Raw genomic sequence first — 21,340 nt, forward strand, 5'->3', positions numbered from 1 at the left:
GTTGGATGCACCAGTCTGGTCAGATTTGTTGAATTAAGTTGCTTGGAACTATGGTCGAAGCAACTAGACTGACACGTTTAACGGAGCCAGTGGTTTGCTTCTTTTGTGGGATTAAACCCCCTATCAGCTCTGGAGACAAGCTATCTAATTTTGTTGAAGTCCCTAAAGTTTTCTCATGTTATAGACTGGATTCAAACTCAGGTTTTTCCAACCAACGGATAACTGCTGAGATGTTCTTGTAACTATTATACGAAGGTGCTAGTCTAGCTTACACCCGAGCGTTCAGTTTGTCTCAAAGGTGTTTTACTGAAGAGCCAATCAAGTTTTTTCACATCACATCATATTCCTCAAACCATATCTCAGTGGCACTTGTAGTATGACATGGTACATTATTATATTGAAAGAAACATGGGGTCTAATCCTTCGGCATTCCTTCAATTACTAAAAGCCTGGAGCTACAAGTCAAGAGTAATAAATGGATTGTATTCATCCACGGCGGGATTCGAATCCACAACATGCCGGTTGGTGAGCAGATACGCTAACAACTTATGCATGGTTAAGGATAATAATAGTATAGAAGGTAGTACTGTAGTTATAAGGAAAGTAGTAGTCTGCTACTACCCTTCTTCATCCATAAATAAACCAATCGGAAGATTTATGGATGAGGAAGGGTAGTAGCAGACACTACTACTTTCCTTATAACTACAGTACTACCTTCTATACTATTATTATCCTTAAACAAGCATAAGTTGTTAGCGTATCTGCTCACCAACCGACATGCTGTGGATTCGAAATCCCGCCGTGGATGTTTGTGTTCATAGGTGAGAGATGAATTTCATCACCCAGTGTAAAATCGTCATCCCGCTTATTGGAGGCCTGAAGTGACTTGGAAAAAAGTTTCATGGGCTCTAGATCAGGGTTTCCTGATCAAGTAAAAAATAAATAAAAATTAATTTATTTCTTTATTTAATTTTTAAAAAAAAGAAAGAAAAATTCTTTGTCCATTTCCGTTATTCTCATGTACGGCTTACAACCTTTCACGAGTAGAGTCACATAAAAACATATATAAAATTTTGTTAACAATTTTTAGAATTTTAAATTCCTTTCATGTTTATATATTAGCATGGTCACGTCAGGTGGAAATTTGCGTGATGCATATTACCTTCCCCACATCAGTTGGGTCCATTTACAAATTGTTAAATAGATCATTTCAGTTTCATTTTTTCCCGTCGATTTTAATTATAAAATTAATATTTTCTAAACGTCTGAATGTTATATAAAATATCAACTGTAATGTTATATTATTTTAAACTATATATATATATATATATATATTTTTTTTTTTTTTTTTTTTTTTGCTTTTGGTAAACTTTGCATTATATAAATTGATTGGGTTTTTGCACTTGGTGAAGTTTATATGAATGAAAAAGTTTCTCCAATTTTCAATATATTGCAAAAAAGTTACTGGCATATTAAATTTATTGCTGCAATAAAACTTTTACTCTGGCTTGCGACTATTAGTATGGTGTCTGTAGGAAGGGGGGGGGGGTTCATCATACAGAGTCATTTTCATTCCAGGAATAAGTTACCAATATATACTGTATACTCAAACAGGAAGCATGAGATAAATTACCATGTCCTGCCTCAAGGTCAAGTACAGCACGAGACGATTTCTCCATGCCCGTTGCGGTGTGTTAAACAAATCATTTATTTTAGTAGGTTTTATCCGAAGACAAAAATTGTCCTCAATTGTAAAATGAAAAATTAAAAGAATTGCTACTTTCATTTCTCCGCTTCAGGTAAGAAATTCTTGGTGGTATCGGTCAAACAGTACAGAATGACTGATATAAATGATTGGCCAAGTTGGTGGACTTGGCCAATTATTGTTATTGATTAAAAAAAAATTAAAAAAAAAAAAGACTTCTGTACGAAGTATAGGCTAAATTATCAAAATAAGAGACTTGGATGTGCATTATGTAAACGAATTGGAACTCTTAGCGTGGAAAAACAATTAAGTTAATACCGACACTGCTGGACATAAAGCTACTTCAAAATCTGCTTGTATCGATTGAATGTTGATTTTTTGCTATTTATACCACTTCTGGTTCTGGAAATGAGTCAAACCAATATGGCTGCAGTACGTTAAACAAAATATCTCGTTTAGGAGTTTTCTGATACGCTGTACAGGGACAATTTGCAGCCACTCTTATTAAAATGATCAGTTTCAATTACTTGGGTATGACTGCTGCAGATGGAACATTTGTGCTATTAATGTGCAAAACACATTCATAAGCACTGTCATCTTAGTATGCTTTTAAGCATGCTAAGAGACTCCTTGGAAGAGGATAGCAATTAGAAAATCAATATTTTTCTACTGAGGAAACTATACAGATACGTTGCTTATACTATTTTGAACTCAGTGCAGCTCAACCATTTGTACTTACCTTTGTTGCAAGGGTATTAATCATGACATCCAGATTTTCGTGTTCCATCACTGGACGGAGATAAGCTTGAAAACCAGACGATCTTTTTCCGTTGTAAATATTACCTAACGCATATGAAGTTCATTATTATATTACAATTTCTGTTATCCAAATTGGGTTTTGTTACTGAGAATAAAGTCATATTTTAATTTAATAACTGAAATAAAAACTAATCATTTTAAATGTTTCATTTGCTTCAGTTATTTTATTTACAATAAACTACTTAAGTCCGCGCAGTTAGTTTAGTGGCTTTGCGCTTCGCATCCATATGCCTGGGGAAGGAGTGTCGTAGGTTCGATTCCCGTCGGTAACGTCAGGAGTTGAAGGATCTGTCATAGCCAAGTTAGCCGGTCTTGGGAGAGGACAGCAGGGTTTTTTCCTCCAGTTTATCCTGGGGTTTTTCATCCCGCAAAGTAGGCAAACTGGCCTTGAGAACTCAACACTATGGACATAGGATACACCGGGCTGACCACCTGTGAACAGTTTGAGGTCTCATGATTAATAAACCCTCGATACCGCAAGGTAAAAGAGAGAAAAGGAAGACGAGATGATAAACTACTTAAAAATAAATTACTTTAAGCTGAAATAATACTAAGAGGCTTACATAATCTCGTAGGACGATCTCTAATGCCAGATCTATAGAAAGAAGATCATTAATGGTTCGATTCCACTCATTAAAATAGAGGAACTTTTTCTAGTTCGTTTTTTTTTTTTTTTTTCTTTGCAGCCCTTACTAGAATGAAACGATCTTTGGTGCAGGAAAGCAAAGATTTTCTCTCAGAAGAGACTCCGAGTTTTAATTCTGCAACTCAGCAAAATCAACCTCCAAATAGACACGCACATATACAACTTATGGAGCATCGTCTCGTAAGAACGTGGAAATGCTTTCAACCTTGGCGATAGTGAGCGAAACCTTTCTAAAAAATTGTGATTAAAGAGTACCTCCTTTGAGGAATGAAAAAGCGTTAAGTGGATTTTCTTATAAATGTGGTGCATTATTCTTATTCGGAATAATCAGTTGCAATTTTTTGCCTTCGGTTGTTCGATTGAATGTTGATTATCATTAGATGGTCGAATGCATTACCACAAGAAGCCATCAAGGAATCACAAGTTTGCAACTGTTTATAGAATTTTCAGCTAGGAGGAATCAATAGTTGTTGATGGTGGAGTAATTCAGAGATAAGTAACAAACCAAACCAATAATATTACTCCCTCCCCAAGGAACATGACCTGCTTCAAGGATGTTCAGCTACCAGCAGGATCATTCCTGTCAGACAGATCTCAACTGAGGAGCCAGACAAACGGTGTCCCCCCCATCTTAATGGTGAAAAAGCAAGAAATCCATACCAGATCAGTCGACGCCCGGATCATCAAGAACTGCGTCAGATGTTGGGGATCCTGGGTATCAGGGGACAAATGAGCTATATGACCGAGCTCTCCTTACTGGGCAACCAGACAAAGCTGAAAAGCGACTGGAAGAAACCAAACGTAACAAATGGGCTGCACTATAAATCAACACCAGAAAAACGGAGTTTTAGAAAGGGTTTGCAAATGATTTAGAAACAAAGATTCCTTGAATTTGCAATAACAGAACAAATGCTTATGGACCAAAAGAATTTCATTTTCCGTAACAAAATATTTACTGAACTTGAGCTGCAAGAGATACGTAAGAAACCAACAGCTTCAGTAACTACAAATCATTGGGAGCTAGCTGTATCTAACTTCGAAATTAAACTCAGTGATCATCAAGTTCATGACACACTCCGAATGTTTTGACAGAAACAAACGAAGTCGGTCATATTGTAACATATAAACTCCATAAATGATCGTATAAGACTACCAACATTAAAAGCCAAACATAAACCGGAGCTAAAAGACGCAATAATGTTGTGATTAAAACAGTAAATCAGCACTTATACAGCTTATATAACTTATTTTTTTTAAATAAGTAAACAATTCGTCCTAAGTATCATAGGGCATCATTAGTACAGTTAATTAAAACAATACTAGGAATCACATATAATTAGGGCACGTGCTTACAATGGAATCCCTCTATGCGTGCAATAGCGTGTTATAGAATTAAATTAAAATATATTTAAAAAAAAAATATTACATTAAAATGAGATAACATATATAAAAATTATTTTACGCAATTTAGAATGACAATTTCGCGGACTTTAGGGATAGTAAGAACGTCATTATGGTTCAAATTGGGTCTGTGACGTAGGGCTTCAGCACTTTCTTTATATAAACATTCATGTTTATATAAAGATCTATGTACTAGTTGGGTCTTTTTCTAATTTATCATATGGTTTGGGTTTTCAATTCCGTGTTATGCGAGGCCAGATTTCTGCGGTTTAATAAGACCGATATGGTCTTGATGTTCCGAAATGTGTTTGTTAATGGAGCTACCTGTTTGTCCATAGCAGGACAATTTACAGGAACATGGGACCTCGTACACGCCAGGTAACATCAGAGGTGAGAATTTGTCTTTAGGAGAAGGTAATCAATTGTAGATCTAGTTGACTGGTTTGTAGGTAGCAGCCAATTTATATTTCTTCATAATTTTTGAAAGACGTTCGGAGATGCCTTTGACATAAGGTATAGGAATCCTACGGGCTTGTTCTCGTCTAGGTTGATGTGTGGGGAAGTAACTGATGATTTTTTGAGTTGTTGTTGTTGTTGTTGTTGGATTGTATCCATTTTGTATGATTGTATTTTTGATTATTTCCAATTCTTTTGTTTAAAGATTCTTCGGATGAGCAGAATCTGTGTATTCTGGTTACTAATGATGCCAAATTTTTGAGATGGATGATGAGCAGAAGATTTGTGAATGTAGTGACCTGAAAATGTCGGCTTGCGATTGACAGACCTGGAGATGGAACCATCTTCTTTTCTTTGGATGTCTACATCCAGGAATATGCCCTGTGGGGATTCTTTTTCTAGCGTGAATTTAAACAAGAATTGTAATTCTTGTTTAGAATAAACAAGTCTGGGATCATTCTAAACAAGAACTATAATTGTTTGTAGATAAAATCAACCTTATTCATCCTCGCATCAAATTCACGCTAGAAAAAGAATCTCCACAGGCATCTTCCTGGATGTAGACATCCAAAGAAAAGAAGATGGTTCCATCTCCACGTCTGTCTATCGTAAGCCGACATTTACAGGTCGCTACATTCACAATTCTCACGGCTCGTCATCCATCTCAAAAATTTGGCATCATTAAATCATTAGTAACCAGAGTACACAGATTCTGCTCCTCCGAAGAATCTTTAAACCAAGAATTGGAAATAATCAAAAATACAACCATACAAAATGGATGCAATTCAACAACAAGTCAAAAAATCATCAGTGACTTCCCTAAAATCAGCCTAGACAAGAACAAGCCCGTAGGATTCCCATGCCTTATGTCAAAGGCATCTCCCGAAAGTCTTTCAAAAATTATGAAGACATATAAATTGGTTGATACCCACAAACCAATCAGCCAGATCTACAATTGGTTACCTTCTCCTAAAGACAAACTCTCACCTCTGATGCTACCTGACGTCTACGAGGTCCCAGGTTCCTGTAAATTGTCCTACTATGGACAGACAGGTAGATCCATTAACAAACGCATTTCGGAACCTCAAGACCATATCGGTCTTATCAAACCGCAGAAATCTGGCCTTCCACAACACGGAATTGAAAACTCAAACCATAGGATAAATTAGAAAAAGACCAAACTACTACATAGATCTTTATATAAACATTCATGTTTATATAAAGAAAGTGTTGAAGTCCTATGTCACAGACCCAATTTGAACCATAATGACGTTCTTATTATCCCTAAAGTCTGGAAAATTGTCATCCTAAATTGGGTAGAATAATTTTTATATATGTTATGTCATTTTAATGTAAGCTTTTTTTTAAAATATATATTAATTTAATTCTATAACACGCTGTTGAACGCATAGGGGGATTCTGTTGTAAGCACGCGCCCTAACTACATATGATTCCTAGTATTGTTTGAATTAATGTACTGATGATGATGTCCTATGATACTTAGGACGAAATATTTACTTATTAAAAAAAATTATTATTGTGGTTACGTGCGTATGCTTAGTCAATATGCACCATGAAAAATCCAGTTTGAAAGAAAATTCAACAAACCTCGAGCTGATTTGCGTACCCAAGTTTATCCGATTGAATAAAAGAATAATAGCTGAATAATAAAATCATAAAAAACAAAGTCATAAATACATATGATTTTGTCAGCAAAACAATTGCTGAAATTATTGAAGAGCTAAAGCAAAAAATTATTGCGACTGCGCAGAAAATTACCACATCTAAAAGACAGGAAACAAGAATCAACCAATATATACAAAATATGCAATTTTGAAATCAAAATTTCAATCTACTCAGAGAAAAGCATATGCAAACGATCATTCGCCAGAAAAGGAAGAAACACTCGAATTTTGGAAGTCAGTCTGGGGCAATCATATGAAACATAACAGATACACCTCATGGATTAAGGAAACATAATCAGAAATGAAACAAAAACAAATGCAAAATGTCATTATTACTAAGGAAATTGTCAGCGCACAAGCTAGAAAATTAAAAAAAAAAAAAACGGAAGCACACCTGGCAAAGACGAACTACATTGATTTTGGCTAATTATCTAACCAATCTACATGGTCGAATGGCAAAACAATTTAATTATTTGTTGCAGTCAGGCTCAGTGGAAGACTGGATGATATCTGGGCAGACATTTCTCTTCATGAAAGATAAGGATAAGAGCGAGGACCAAAGTACTATCATCCAATAACATGCCTACCAACTATGCTTAAGCTGTTCACTGCAGCAAATTCCATGAAGCACCTCTTATCAGATAATCAGATTTATCCGATTGAACAAAAGGGAAATTTTCAAAAATCTAGAGGAACAAAAGACCAGATCCTTATTAATAAAATGATTCTCAGAAATTCAAAAAGAAGAAAAACTAACTTAAACATGGCATGGATAGACTACAAGAAAGCATTCGATTCCCTTCCACGCTCCTGGATCCCAAGATCACTAAAATATTTGGAATCAGCACGGATATATGTTCGTTTCTGGCTGATGCTATGAAATCATGGTAAACAACTTTAATAGTCAATCATGAACGATTAGGGGATATTAGCATTTAAATGTGGAATTTTCCAAGGCGATCAGAAAGATGAGACTTTAGAACATCTGATCAGTAACTACAGCAAGATAGCCCAAACTGATTATAAATAACTCCATGTTCAAGTGGTCAAAATAATTCATTGGCAGGTATGCAAAAAATGTGGTTTTCCTACTGATAACTGGTGGTAACATAAAATAGAGACAGTACTGGATAACGAAACAACAAAAATTCTCTGGGACTTTACAATACAAACGGATCGCCTTTTGGAACTCAATAGATCTGACATCACAATTATTGAACATTGACAAATTTGGATTATTGACATCGCAGCACCCACTGATAACAACATAAACAACAAAGAACTGAGAAAAATTACTACACATCGAGATCTGGCAATCGAAGTTGGTCGGCTGTGGCTTAAACACACCAAAGGCATCCCAATTGATATCGGTGCCCCAGGTGCAATTGTAAAGAAGTTATCTAACTATTTACAAGAATGAAACATCGAAAAATTGACCACATAAAATCCTTCAGAACAGTCCATGTTTTACGATGCTACCTGACAGACTATTCTTAGAATCTTGGGTAGAATCTGAATTGTTCTGTATTACCAGTAAAATTGTTGTTTGAATGATATCTTGTTTTGATTGTGTATCAATTGTGTGAATGGTCATAATAATAATAATAAATAATAATATGTTAATTTGGAAAAATAGTTTGATGACTTCGTAATTCTAGTTCACAGCGTTATTTTAGGCAACCGCTTGCAGTTATTTTCCAGTCGAATTTCAATATTTTAGTGCGAAATAGTAATTTCTATCTTAGCATGTGTGAGGCTCTTAAAACGATACGTTCCGCTCATCCAAGAGGAATTTTGAAGTGTATATATAGTAGTGGAAGCTTGATGGCTTGTGGGTTCGAATACTACAATGAATATGATTGTTTGTGCTTGTCATTAGATTGGAGATGAATTTCATCGCCCGTTGTGAGATCACCGCTTCGCTTACTGTAAGTCTGAAGTAGCTGAAAATGTTCTATGTTTGGTCTCTAGAGAGGGTTTCCGAACTATGTAAAAAAAAAAATAATAAAATAAATAAATAATAATAATAAGCCTTAAGCTCACACGGCTGATATACCGTACGTTTATAATCTTTTGTGAGTGAGAATCACGTAAAAAAAAATGATCACAAATACTTCCATAGCTCACAAGTTCCGCTTATCGGAAGATATAGGTGTGTTTGAGCTTTTGATGACTGACGATGTAGCTTCTCTGTAAATCTGATAAGCCTTTTGATGAAACGGATTTCATTTAACCAGAATAGAGTCCAAACTAATTTAGGTCGCTTTTTTTTTTCCTGTTCGAATACCTCCAAGAAAGATAGTATACCCATCGCTCATTAGTACCTTTTGTGGGATAAGGGTTAAATACTCCGTAAAACTCTACCCTTCTAGATCAAACATGGAACTTTTTTTTTGCAAGCAATTTCAGGACTAAGAGAGGTCTGGCTGCTAACTCTGGGAAATGAAAAGGCGTTAGAAGATATTGTTTATTTTTTAAACCAGTTGCAGGAAGGCACTTCCTGCAACCATCGAATGGAATCTACCACAGCCACCTTATCTCCAGTGAAGGTTATCAACGGATTAGTTTGGTTATAATTACAGCCGAAGCAACTTGACTATGATATCAGTATATTATGTTTTAATGGCCCGTGTTCTCTGATAGTTTTATCCATTTGTAGAATAAAAATAACCAAGTTTATTATTATTATTGCACAACATGAATAACTCTTCTACCTCTGTATGAGGCTAGATGACTCATCTTTTCTTAAACTCCTGGATGGAATTCAAACCTAGGTTCCGAAAGGCCAATGCCGAGTCATCATATCGGCTACTCTACAGAGGTTTATTATCAATGAAAGAAGTTAAGGTGGTTGCAGTTATAAATAACGCAGTGTTTGGTCAGTGATTACGAGTGCTACAGTGTTAGCTGTGTCAGTTATCACTAACCAAACACTGCGTTATTTATAACGCAGTGTTTGGTCAGTGATAACTGACCAAAAATCTCAGAAATATCAGAAAGAAAAGAATTTCGGAACGTCGAAAAAAAATCTCTACTGCGGTAGAGATTTTTTTTCGACGTTCCGAAATTCTTTTCTTTCTGATATTGTCGTCACAGGGAAGAGGTATAAACGCTAGTGAGTCACATGACAAGTTGCATGGACATGCTATTTTCATATACATTTTTTTTATCATTCCATTGGATGTATCTTAAATTAAACAGAAAAGTTTACATTCGTATGCAGTTCAACATCTACTATTGTGGCAATGTTACAATTAGCTTAATATTCAATGAGAGGAAAAAAAAAACTTTCACAAATCCTTTGTCAGATCTCTATACAAAAATATTCAATACACTGAAAATTGATATCCTTAGAATACGTTCACATGTTGCTATTTAGAAGGTAAAAAATTTCGTAATTGATTCCGTAAATTCAGCCTGTTAAATGCAAGAAATTAGAAAGACATTCACAGAAAAAAACACATTATTGCGGAATTTATTCCTGGTTCATCATATAGAAACAAAACTGTATTTATAACTAGTAATCAAAATAACCATACGCACTTTGTACTGGCATTGCACCACACTCCAAATCTCCATTTAGGTCTCCAATTTTGATTCCTAATTCCTGAGCACCGTTCAGAAATGCCTGAGCTAATTGAGAGCTAGAAGTATCGAATTCGGTCACTTTTAGTAAACCAGAACTTCCTCGGTGATCTACAAAATTAAACAAAATTACAATAGTGGGAAAGATGGAGATATATAATTACACACGCATAATACATAATACTGTATATAAATTTTGTGTGTGTGTGTGTGTAAAAATGATTATGAATATCAGGACGCACAAGATAATTATCACCCTATCAATGAGTATAGAAGATTATTGCATTACATAAATTATTGTATTACAAAAGGTGTTTGCCAGTATATGGCTCATCCATTGATATTCGGGGTTGATTTTTCTCCATGTGCTCAGATTTCCTCATCAAAAATATGAGTACCGTCTAGCACACTTTTAAAGCAATTGACATTCATGCTATAACACTCTGGATGGACTTGAGTCTCCTGATAGAGGCATAAGATAATCATAATAAAATAATAATAATAAATACTAACCTGGAGTTACCCCATGAATAGGTTGATAGCTTTCAGCTTTCTTGAAAAAACGACGCGCATTATCGAAATCCCATTTGTCACACTCCAGTCTGTCAGAGCACCAGCGATTGTAGTCCTCTTTAGTTCCCCATGTATGGATGAAGTAGTTAATAGAACTGCTGCCTCCTAGACCTTTTCCTCTTGGCCACATAGCTTTCTACAATTAGTGTCATTGAAATTGCAATTAGAATTATGACTGTCACACAACTTTGGTAAAATGTATGGTAAGTATTAACAATAGTCTGTAAAGGTTATGCTCGCTTGACAATGTAAAACATATCACAACACATCGAGGAAAAAAAAAACTTATCGATAAATTAGTTTCTAAATTCACATTTCCCTCCCTGTATTTGCTTCCATAGCGTAGTTAGAACTAGGACAGGCCTGGACACTCTTCGATTTGAAAAAGACCTGAGTTAGTTCTAGTCACGATGGAAGGAATCTTTATATGGGCATTTGCAACTGAAGGTTAGTTAATTAGTCCAGGAAACGGTTTTTCTTCCGGTGAAACAGGAAAACACAATTAATAAACAAAAAATCCCAATATAGATGGTAACGGTGGTTTAGCACAAGATGGCATATCGTATAGCGTTGTGCACTCAAGGGAGTACATTCCTAGGTGTACGGGGCACCTGGAAAACGAAATAATTATTGATCAGTTTTTATCTGAAATAAATAGTCATTAACTGTTACAAATATCAAGACATTCACGGTGTGATTGTAAATCAGATAAGGTGAGCGTTGCCAGCGAAGCACACCTTGACTAGTCATATTAGAGCAATGTGATTTCCTAACGGAAATCTGCGACAAGGCACGTGCATTTTTAATGGCTGAAGGTAGGCGGAGACTAAGCAGCACACCTACTAGCTCATTCACACTAAGTGAAATTAAATGTGTGCAGACTGTCAATAGCATTAGCTTAGGTTTCTACTGAGTGGATTACCTGGTGCTAAGAAGGAAGTGCAGTTAGTTATTCCTAATAATTACCATGTATTTATTAAGATGACATTTATTTTTATCCTTAACAACTCAAAACAGTGTTGAAGATATTCTGTGTACACCTTTTTTTAAACAGAGAATACGAGGTCACGTTTTAAAAACCTCTTCCAGACGTCAGTTTGGAAGAGGTAGAAGTTAACATCTAGGAAACGAAGGGCTGAACAGATGTATATATAAATCGAACCAAATTTTCTTAATAAATTAATTGTTTTATACAAACCTAATGATTTTTAATAATATTGCCTTACTACAGCATCCCAGCGGAATATCCATCGTACGTCTGAGTTGAAAGTTCAAGTCTATTTCTCGAAAGAAATTTTTTTTAAAAAATCTGTATTGGCTAATGATTTTGAAAATAAGTTTTTTGTGTTATTATTTTGCATGATGTTTACAATTTAGATTACTCACTACTAGTTCTTCTCGATGAAAGAGTATGAGTGGGAAACTTCATTGCAAAAATATGTTGTGATTATAAAACTAATGGATCAACGAAGGTAATTTTGTAGGTAAGTGTTACTATATTTATTTATTATTTTTTTTGCAGGAAAATAATTATAGTGCATCCATCACCGTTAAATATGTGCCCGCTGAAGGCGTCTTTATATTATCTAATTTTTTCCCAAAGTATCTAAAATAGATTTTGGTACATGTGCATGATATATTTCTATAATGTCATTTCTTGTTGTTATCAAAATAAAAGTTGGAATGCGTTGTAATTAGACAAAGATGATCAATGTGAAGCGTTTTAGTGGCGTATGTGTTAATTTATCGGAATTCACTGCTGTCTGTTCAGTACTAGAAAAGTTACCATCCCCTTACAAGTTGATAACATTTACTAAAAATGGTGCGAAAATACTAATAAATACTGTAAAGCTATTATAGACAAACTGCCATACACGCAAAACTAATAAAATAATTTTGGAAATTTTAAACAGTACAAACATGTCCGCCTACCTACAATATTACAGTTTTCACTATGTATGCGAATATTTCCATAAACTGATAATCTTTCTTATCAGTTAATATCATGAGCTCTGCTGATGAACATAACTATACTGTTATTAATTTTGTGTTACCCAATAATAGCGTGTTGGACCTGCGAACCTTCAAAAATAATTATGATAAGGGAATCGAATTTGTGAGTTTTCTGACACATGCCACTAGCAGACATGATAATTTTCTCCAACACCCTTCACATTTACTGCCACAAATATTTTGATCCAGTACGTCCCAAAGATGTCCCAAGATTGAGATGCGATGAGTGAAAGGTTCAGTCCATTAAGATAAAGTTACTATCGTATAACTATTTTCGGAGCGCATATACAAGATAAGTCTTAATATGAATATTTGACTTGCAACGATGATCAGGTAGGTTGCACAAATTAGCTCTCTCTCTCTCTCTCTCCATTAGTATTTTCAATGGGTTCCAAAACCTTATATCGTAGACTACAATTTTTTGCCTCCAGCGGGTTGAACTTTTGTGATAAAGCGTGATAGATATCTGGTTTCGTGTTGTTACTGCCATATCCATGTCCTTCCATCCGCATAAAATAATAAAATATGGGATTCATCAACCCATTTGTCCTTTCGTCAGTTCTGTCTCCAATGCTGGTGTTTCTTCGCCCATTTTTCCTAATCATGTAACTGTGGTAAGCTACAGCTGCATGATTTTGTTGAACGGGCGTAGCATTCTCAATGGTCACTCAATATTGAAGTGATGTTTGTGATTCTTCGTCTACTTACGCATCGATCAGCTGTTTCAAGCCACATATCCAAAGTTGATTTGATGTTTAATTTGTACATTATATTGTTCCATTTTAGATGTATTGAAAATGTCTGTGATATGAGGGAGAAAATTTTACAATAAATATATTTTATGTAACGTCTCTTTATTTTTCTACAATCCTATGAGAATTTCATCTGCGACCGTCTTCTTTTAAAACAAGGACTTGAAAGCCTCCTGTGATGCATATGTTTGTATGCAGTACAGCTACAAATTCGTTCTAATTTCTATTGAGACACTCTTCCATATAGTTATAAAATCAAATAATCAAAATGATATGGAAAGATAATACTTCAGAGACGAAACTCGTGCCACATTAATAACAACTACTCTATAAAATAATGATACGTACCTTATCACGAAGTCCCCATAGAGCCTTAGTTTGAGATGTAGTAGTGTAGGCCCAATCTGCTGAAGTCTGCTGTAACAAAGGAGCTAACAACGGGATAGAATTTATCCAGGGTTCTTGATCTCCAGCTTCCACTAACAACACACTCAGCTTAGTACTTTCCACCAGCCTACGAGCTAGTACCGTCCCTGCAGTTCCAGCACCAACTATGAAATCCAAATTAATCTTAAAAAATAAATAAAAACTACACTTTGCGCAGTCAATATGAGAAAATAGGAACTATTATACAGTGATTAAACCAGTATATTACAGTTGCAGGATTCCAAGCCTTTTGCTGATTAGAATAATTCTTTAAGTCGCATATAAATTCTTTATATATATATATATATATATATATATATATATATATATATATATATATATATATATATTGTCGATGTAAACTATAAATACATTATTTTCCTTTTTGTATCGATTTTAATGATCTTTAATTCTTGGGGTAAAAAAAAAAAGGTATTCAGAATTAATAGTTTTTAGCACAATTTCACATATTAAAAACTTGACCGGCATATTTTATTAAAAATCAACTAATTAAATAATCCTAAATTAAATTAATTCAGTTTAAAAGCAAAAAAATCATAAAACTAACAATTAAAATAATATTAAATTACATATACCTACTTTTTAAAAATGTATCTTTTTGTTTAAATTTGTTTCACTATAAATTTATAATTCACACTTCACTCTGAAACTTACTAGACAGAGGACAAACTAACCGGTCACTGTTCACGAATGAAAAAGATGAACCAAAAACAGGAACATGTGTTTTATTACTGCAATAAAACACGTGTTCTATGCCTACCCCGCAACAGGCCAACCCATAATAAAATTTTAAGACAGACAAAGCGTCCCCAGGGTCGAGGGTGTAAGATTACATATCTCAATCAATTTTACGATTATAATTTGTGGAATTTTTAATCGATCCCGGGGGGATAGTGCACCGACCCTCCCCCCCTGCGGACGCCCATGACCTTGGGATTGCATTTTATTGATGTATGAAAGTTTTGAGAGGGCACAGCGCATCAGCACTCATCTTAATTGGTCCAATGCAATTAATTGCAGGATAACTTTGAATACTTCTGCGTAGAGTGGAGGAACAATCTGTTTTAGGATTGATTAGAAAACAACAATGAAGGAGAATGCCATATTTGGTTGGTATATTTGAAATATTCAAAGATGAAAATATGTGAACCATCATTTATAAGACATGAGAATAGGAAAGAATAAGTGAGAGTAGAAACACTTTCATTAATGGTAAAGAATAATTAATAATTATCATTTGTGATATGTGTGTCCTATAAGTTGCTGGGTACAGCGAATAGCATGATCCTATAAATTCTAAACATGAATAAGTGAATTTATGATGGCATAATTAAAGAAAAAACTTATGAGAGAGAGAGAGAGTATTGCAGGAATAAATATGGTTTGATGGAGCAGCAAATCATCTTGTAAAATTTGTTGCACATGTTATGTGTATTTCTCTGGTTTGTGTATAGTTCGCTCCGTTTTCCAAGAATTTTATTTTGTTTACTGAGACTCAGTATACATAACATCCGATCATTATCGGAATTATCCACACTTTCGGGAATCCTAAATTGATTAGTTTTTTTTTTTTAGTATCAGCGGTTCTTCTGTTTTATCAATCTCACATATTTTGTATAGATCAACAACGTCTTATAATACACAGAATATTCATTTTTTATTCAGGAATAGATATTTTTTACTGTCTGTTGTTTCTGAAGACTAGAATAAAAATGTCTCTATATATATCGTTAAAAAACTTGCAACCTCAACAGATGCTATACTCAGGGCCGGCGGAAGCAGACATGCAGAGCATGCGGGAGCCGCTACGAAGGGGGCGCCGCCACCGGGGCATGGTTCATAAGTTCATTTTTTAAGAAGCAAAATTTTTATCATAAAAACAAAAAATTCATAGAATGATCAATATTAAAATAAATAAGGCCGGATACACCGAATAAAAATTTTAAAAAAATTGTATATCGCCACCTCTTTGATCAGCCGGCTGTTTACAATTTTGCAGCGAGAGGGCTAAATGCTTGCCTGCAGAATGTTGTGTCTACTGCAATCTATCTAAAGTGAAACGGTGAACGGTTTTTATGCGCAGAAACGAATTTTCGTACAAAAACATTTGTTGCTAGTTAACCAGTGATATGGTACGCATCTCAGTAGGCTACTGACAGTGCGGACTATTATTTCGTCTTTGTGTCGTGTTGTGTAATAATTTCTTGTGGGTATAAAATAGAAATGAAATCAAAAATTTAAAAAAGGTTATCCGGTGCACGTCATGCCGCAAAAGAAGCATATATTAAGACACAAACTGGGGCTCTTAATAAATTTGTTAAACTATTAAAATATTCTGATGCAGATTGTAACCAACTCGATATCAGAAATCCGAGTTGAAGAACCGTGCACATCATCCTGTTTGCATGAAAGTACTATTGCAACTGTTGAACAAGACGCATGATTTCAGTGAAAAACAGTTAGGAGAAGATTTAGTTGTAGTTGACCACGAAACTAACACATTGTTAATCTCTGTAAATTTAGAAGATCCAGGTGAATGGGGAAATATTGATGGAAAATTACGAGTTGATTTAATTGAAATGGGGCCTGTTCAAAAGAAAAATATAATATATCCCAGAGATACATATGGTCGTAAATTTGGCGACACGTATTATAATAGAAAAATGGAAAACGGGGAGTTTGTGCCAAGAACATGAGTAGTATGGCGGCCACTAGTGACCAGATCAAGATCAAGATAAGATAAGGAATCGTGACGTGATTGGTTGATGACGTCATTGTGGGCGTGGCTTCATGGGTGTGTAATGTTTGGAATTTTTCTGTGGGCAAGTGTGTCACTGGCTTCTGTTGTTGTGTTTTGGTTCGCGTATGGGATTATGGGTGATGATAGATAAGGATTCGTGTTGTGATTGGTGGTGCACTAGTGACCAGATGAAGATCAAGATAAGATAAGGAATGGTGAGGTGGGTGGGTGTTGTTTTCAGATGTAGATAAGTGACGTCATTTGTTATTTGTAAATAAATGTCGTCATTTGTTATTTGTAAATAAGTGACGTTGTTGTTTTGAATGGAAAAGGGAGATATATTAGAGATAAGGATTCGTGTTGTGATTGGTGGTGCACTAGTGACCAGATCAAGATCAAGATAAGATAAGGAATCGTGACGTGAATGTTTGTTGTTATGAGATGTAGATAAGTGACGTCATTTGTTAGTTGTAAATAAGTGACGTTATTGTTTTGAATGGAAAGGGAAATATTAGTGTATAAGTAATCGTGTTGTCATTGGTGGACACTTCTGGCCAGATCAAGATAAGATAAGGAATCGTGACGCGAATGTTTGTTGTTATTGAGTTTGGAATGATAATTTAATTTAACTATATTCTATGTCACTCAAACATACAGTTTTTTTTTCTTCTATAGATGGTTGTACTAATTTTCCAATACATTTTGGGCATTTCTTTCCTGTTAAAGTGTGGGAATTCTTAGAGAAAGTCGTGATGGCTCTCGTGTTTCGAGTTTTTCTGAATAATTAATTATATACTTAAAAAACCTGTCCTTAAACACACATACACACACAAACACATATACATATTAGATATAAAAAATCGCTAATGTATCCATGTTGATACTCTAATATATACCCTATGATTATTCTTATGGAAAAAAAAAAAAACTATTCAGTATTAGAATTACGCTTACCAAAAACATACGAGCAGTTGTTATGTTTAAGTTAAATGTGACACACATCTGTCATTGTCGTCTGTGGAAATTCTTAGAGTATGTCGTGATGGCGGGTGTGATTAGATTTTTATGAATAATTAATTATATACTGGTGTCACTCAAACATACGTTTTTTTTTATTTTTATTTTTTTTATTTTATATAGATGGTTGTACTAATTTTCCAATACATTTGGGGTATTTGTTTCCTGTTAAAGGGTGGGAATTCTTAGAGTAAGTCGTGATGGCTCTCGTGTTTCGAGCTTTTCTGAATAATTAATTATATACTTAAAGTACCTGTCCTTAAACACACACACACACACACACTAGACATAAAAATTGCTAATGTGTCCATGTTGATACTCTAATATATACCCTATGATTATTCTTATGGGGAAAAAAAAAAAAAAACTATTCAGTATTAGAATTACGCTTACCAAACAACATGCGATCAGTTATGTTTAAGTTAAAAAAGTACTTACAGCTTTCCAGATGACTCTTCGAAATTCGATTATTCCAAAATAGTTCAATTTTATATCCACAACACAACACAAACACAAAAACCACAAAGAATGAAATTTCTGTAAATACTGTAACCTGAACTAGTTACTTCATCCTTTAGATTACGGAGCGTAGATGGTGAGGTTTCGTCATTGCAATATCCCCCAGCGAGCGCTTTTCTTCAAAGGGGATGACATGAGTCACAACCGTAAATTGTGAATTTATTTTCCAATTTAGATTACTATCCGAATGGTTCGTTCTCTGTTTAATTCCTTCCCACAGTTGCTCATGCTATGTTTCCTAAGCATGGTAGGAAAGTCTATGCGCCTTTTTGTTTAGGGTAAGTGTAATTTCCTGTTTCAAATTCCGAGTGCTGTTAAGGTATGGAATTCTGACAAGTGAAATTATTTATTTTTTTTTTTTTCAAATTGAATGGCTATTTTCTGTATTTTAAAATTCAGTTAACTACATATTATAACCAGAATAACTGAGTAAAATAAATAAATTGTGTGTGAATTACTTTCCCACACTGTTAATTTTCATTAAGCTAGTTTGTAGATAACTGAGTGACTCATTTCCGGTCAGCCAGTCATCGTTCTTTTCATAGCCGTATATAGCGCTTACTTCAAAGGTAAAATATTTCCAGGGTAGTGTATTAGTCAAGCTTTCATGTGAGTAATGTTTACAATAGTGTTAGGTAGCAAAGATTTGTAAATGACCTCATGTGATCTTTGAGACCTAACTTGTTCGCATCACTTCCTATCCTACACATATTGCACTCAAGCTTAATGTTGTGACTAAGAGTTTTCGAGGTGTTACTCTACTGATGGGTAGCAAAGGTTCGTAATTTGACCTTGTCTGATCGATGAGAACTAAATTATTCATTGTCACATGTTGTGATTATTGGTTTTCCATTGGTTCTGATTTTTCCCACACTGTTAGTTTTCATTCATTAACTTTGTTTCTAGATAACGAACAAATAAGACTTTTACTTCAATGAATCAAAAAAAAAAATTCTCTGGTTACTTTGTGGCATGAAATTTCACAAGGAAAAAAAAAAAAAAAAAAAAAAAAAATGTTATCTTCTTTCTTAAATTTGTATAACACATCTACGACACCCAATTTGTTCATTTAATTTACACATTTTATTGAATGAAATATTATTTACAAATTGTATTTACTGAAGCTAACAATACAGAAAATAAATAAATTGAAAAATACATCAAAGGTTCTTCCATGGTTGTGGAATTACCATCGTATGGTTTTGACAATGTGATTCTCATCTGAAAGTTAATTTTCATTTGGTGGTTGTTTGTTGGGAATTTATTACTGTAGTAGTAAAATTAAGGGTTGCATATTTATATTTTCGAATCCAATACGTATACTTCAGAGAATTATTAAAAGCACAGAATCTTTCGTTATGTTTCCAAAAGCATTTAAAAGTACACATTATGTTTTCACGTTTTGGGCATCCAATTTCATTTAAATCAAGAACAGGCCTCCCTATTAACTTCGTTAATGTTTTTGATTTTTCTCTTCCTTTGGCAAGTAATATATGATATTTGCATGTTGATTCTATCATCCAATCTCTTAGTTTGTCCAAAGCTAGTGAACCAATTTCCCACTTCAGCTGATGGTTATATTTTATTAACCAAGAATTCTGTTTTTTAACTCTTTCAGGTAATTCTTTCCAACTACAAGGTGATTTTGTCACTGCATATCTTACACTAAAACCATCAGAAATACAAATTTCTGTAGGAAATAAATTTGAACTGCTATTCAACAAAAATTGTACATCAATTATCCCAATGATAAGTGAAAATTCGTATTTTTCACCCACTGTCGATTTTTCATAATCGTTTTCCTTCATTCTTCTTCTTCGATTACTTCATATGGCACCACAAATAAATAGTTATTTATTATTATTTCACTGATTATTAGCTCTGATCGTATACTTTATGGTAACTTTCGTTTACCAAATTCTAAACAATTAGAACTTTTCACAAAGAAACTTTCAATGAATTTGTGGCTCACCCATTATTTTTGCATTACCAAACACAAATCACAAAACAGCAGCTGCAGTGGATGAACGATTACCTTAAGTCCAAACTCACTCGACTCTCTGGTATTTCCTTATATTACTGTTTACACTTACCATCCCCTACCCTGACCGTTCCTTCAAAAATGAACCTTTGCGCAGATGACTCAACGACATGTTTTCACATGCTGTTGGATATACTGTTGGTGTGTTTTTATCTTACTTTGTGTAGGGAAAGGTAAAATTTTGTATATGTGTTATCTGTAGAGTACTAACATTTTCTCTATGCCAAACTTTAAAGAAGTGTTAAAGTCACGTTTTGTTGGTTTAATTAGATGCTTCTCTCTTTCTCTCTCTGTAAAATAACCAAATTCTAACAGTTCGGATTTTCGATTATGTGAACGATTTGTTTTCAGATAACTCAAATAATGTCAATAGATAGCATTAGACAATTTCTAAAATAATCAATACATGGATTTTCGTTTTCAACACTTTTTTTTTTCCTGTCCTGGCATTAATTTCACAGTTGTGATTTTTTAAAATAATTAAACAGAATTGCATTAAGATATAAAGTTGTGGATTTAAATATCAAGATCTAATCAGAATAACTGAGTAAAAATTCACTGTGGAAAAACACAACAACAAAAACACATCTTTGTTCATTTAAGTTTACAAATGCACATTTTATTTTGCTGAAATACTATTTACAAGTATATTCACTGAGAAAAATTCGAAACATGTAATTACCTAAAATATTTCACAATATTTAGTTAGACTCTTAACATTTTCCAAAGAGTTCAATGAATAAAATTTTTGTTACTCACTGTTTCTTGGTTACCTTACATCAAAATAGCTGGTCACGCAAAAGAATTTTTAAATCAGATACCATGGTAACCACACTTCCATACGTTTGATATTGTGTCAGTCTGGAAATGACACCATGCCTCGCTAAACATTCTGTGTATTCTTTTGTCAGCTTTAAGATTTTAAAGATTTTAAGATTTCA

General features: G+C 34.2%; 1 protein-coding gene across 1 annotated transcript in view; it reads right to left on the reverse strand.

Annotated features, from left to right (window-relative positions):
• The window catches only part of LOC150104943 (glucose dehydrogenase [FAD, quinone]-like), a 50,571-nt gene that overhangs the window by 21,369 nt on the left and 7,862 nt on the right, over positions 1-21,340 (reverse strand). Inside the window, exons 2-5 of the mRNA XM_090395092.1 lie at positions 13,984-14,186; positions 10,811-11,006; positions 10,256-10,408; positions 2,445-2,548 (exon numbers count right to left, since the gene is read on the reverse strand). Coding sequence (XP_090251218.1) covers positions 2,445-2,548; positions 10,256-10,408; positions 10,811-11,006; positions 13,984-14,186 — 656 coding nt within the window. The remainder of the gene's footprint in view (positions 1-2,444; positions 2,549-10,255; positions 10,409-10,810; positions 11,007-13,983; positions 14,187-21,340) is intronic.

Source organism: Typopeltis vanoorti, chromosome 7, assembly GCF_054136105.1.
Source record: "Typopeltis vanoorti isolate ZY-2024b chromosome 7, IOZ_Tvanoo_1.0, whole genome shotgun sequence".
NCBI classification, from domain to species: Eukaryota; Metazoa; Arthropoda; class Arachnida; order Uropygi; family Thelyphonidae; genus Typopeltis; species Typopeltis vanoorti.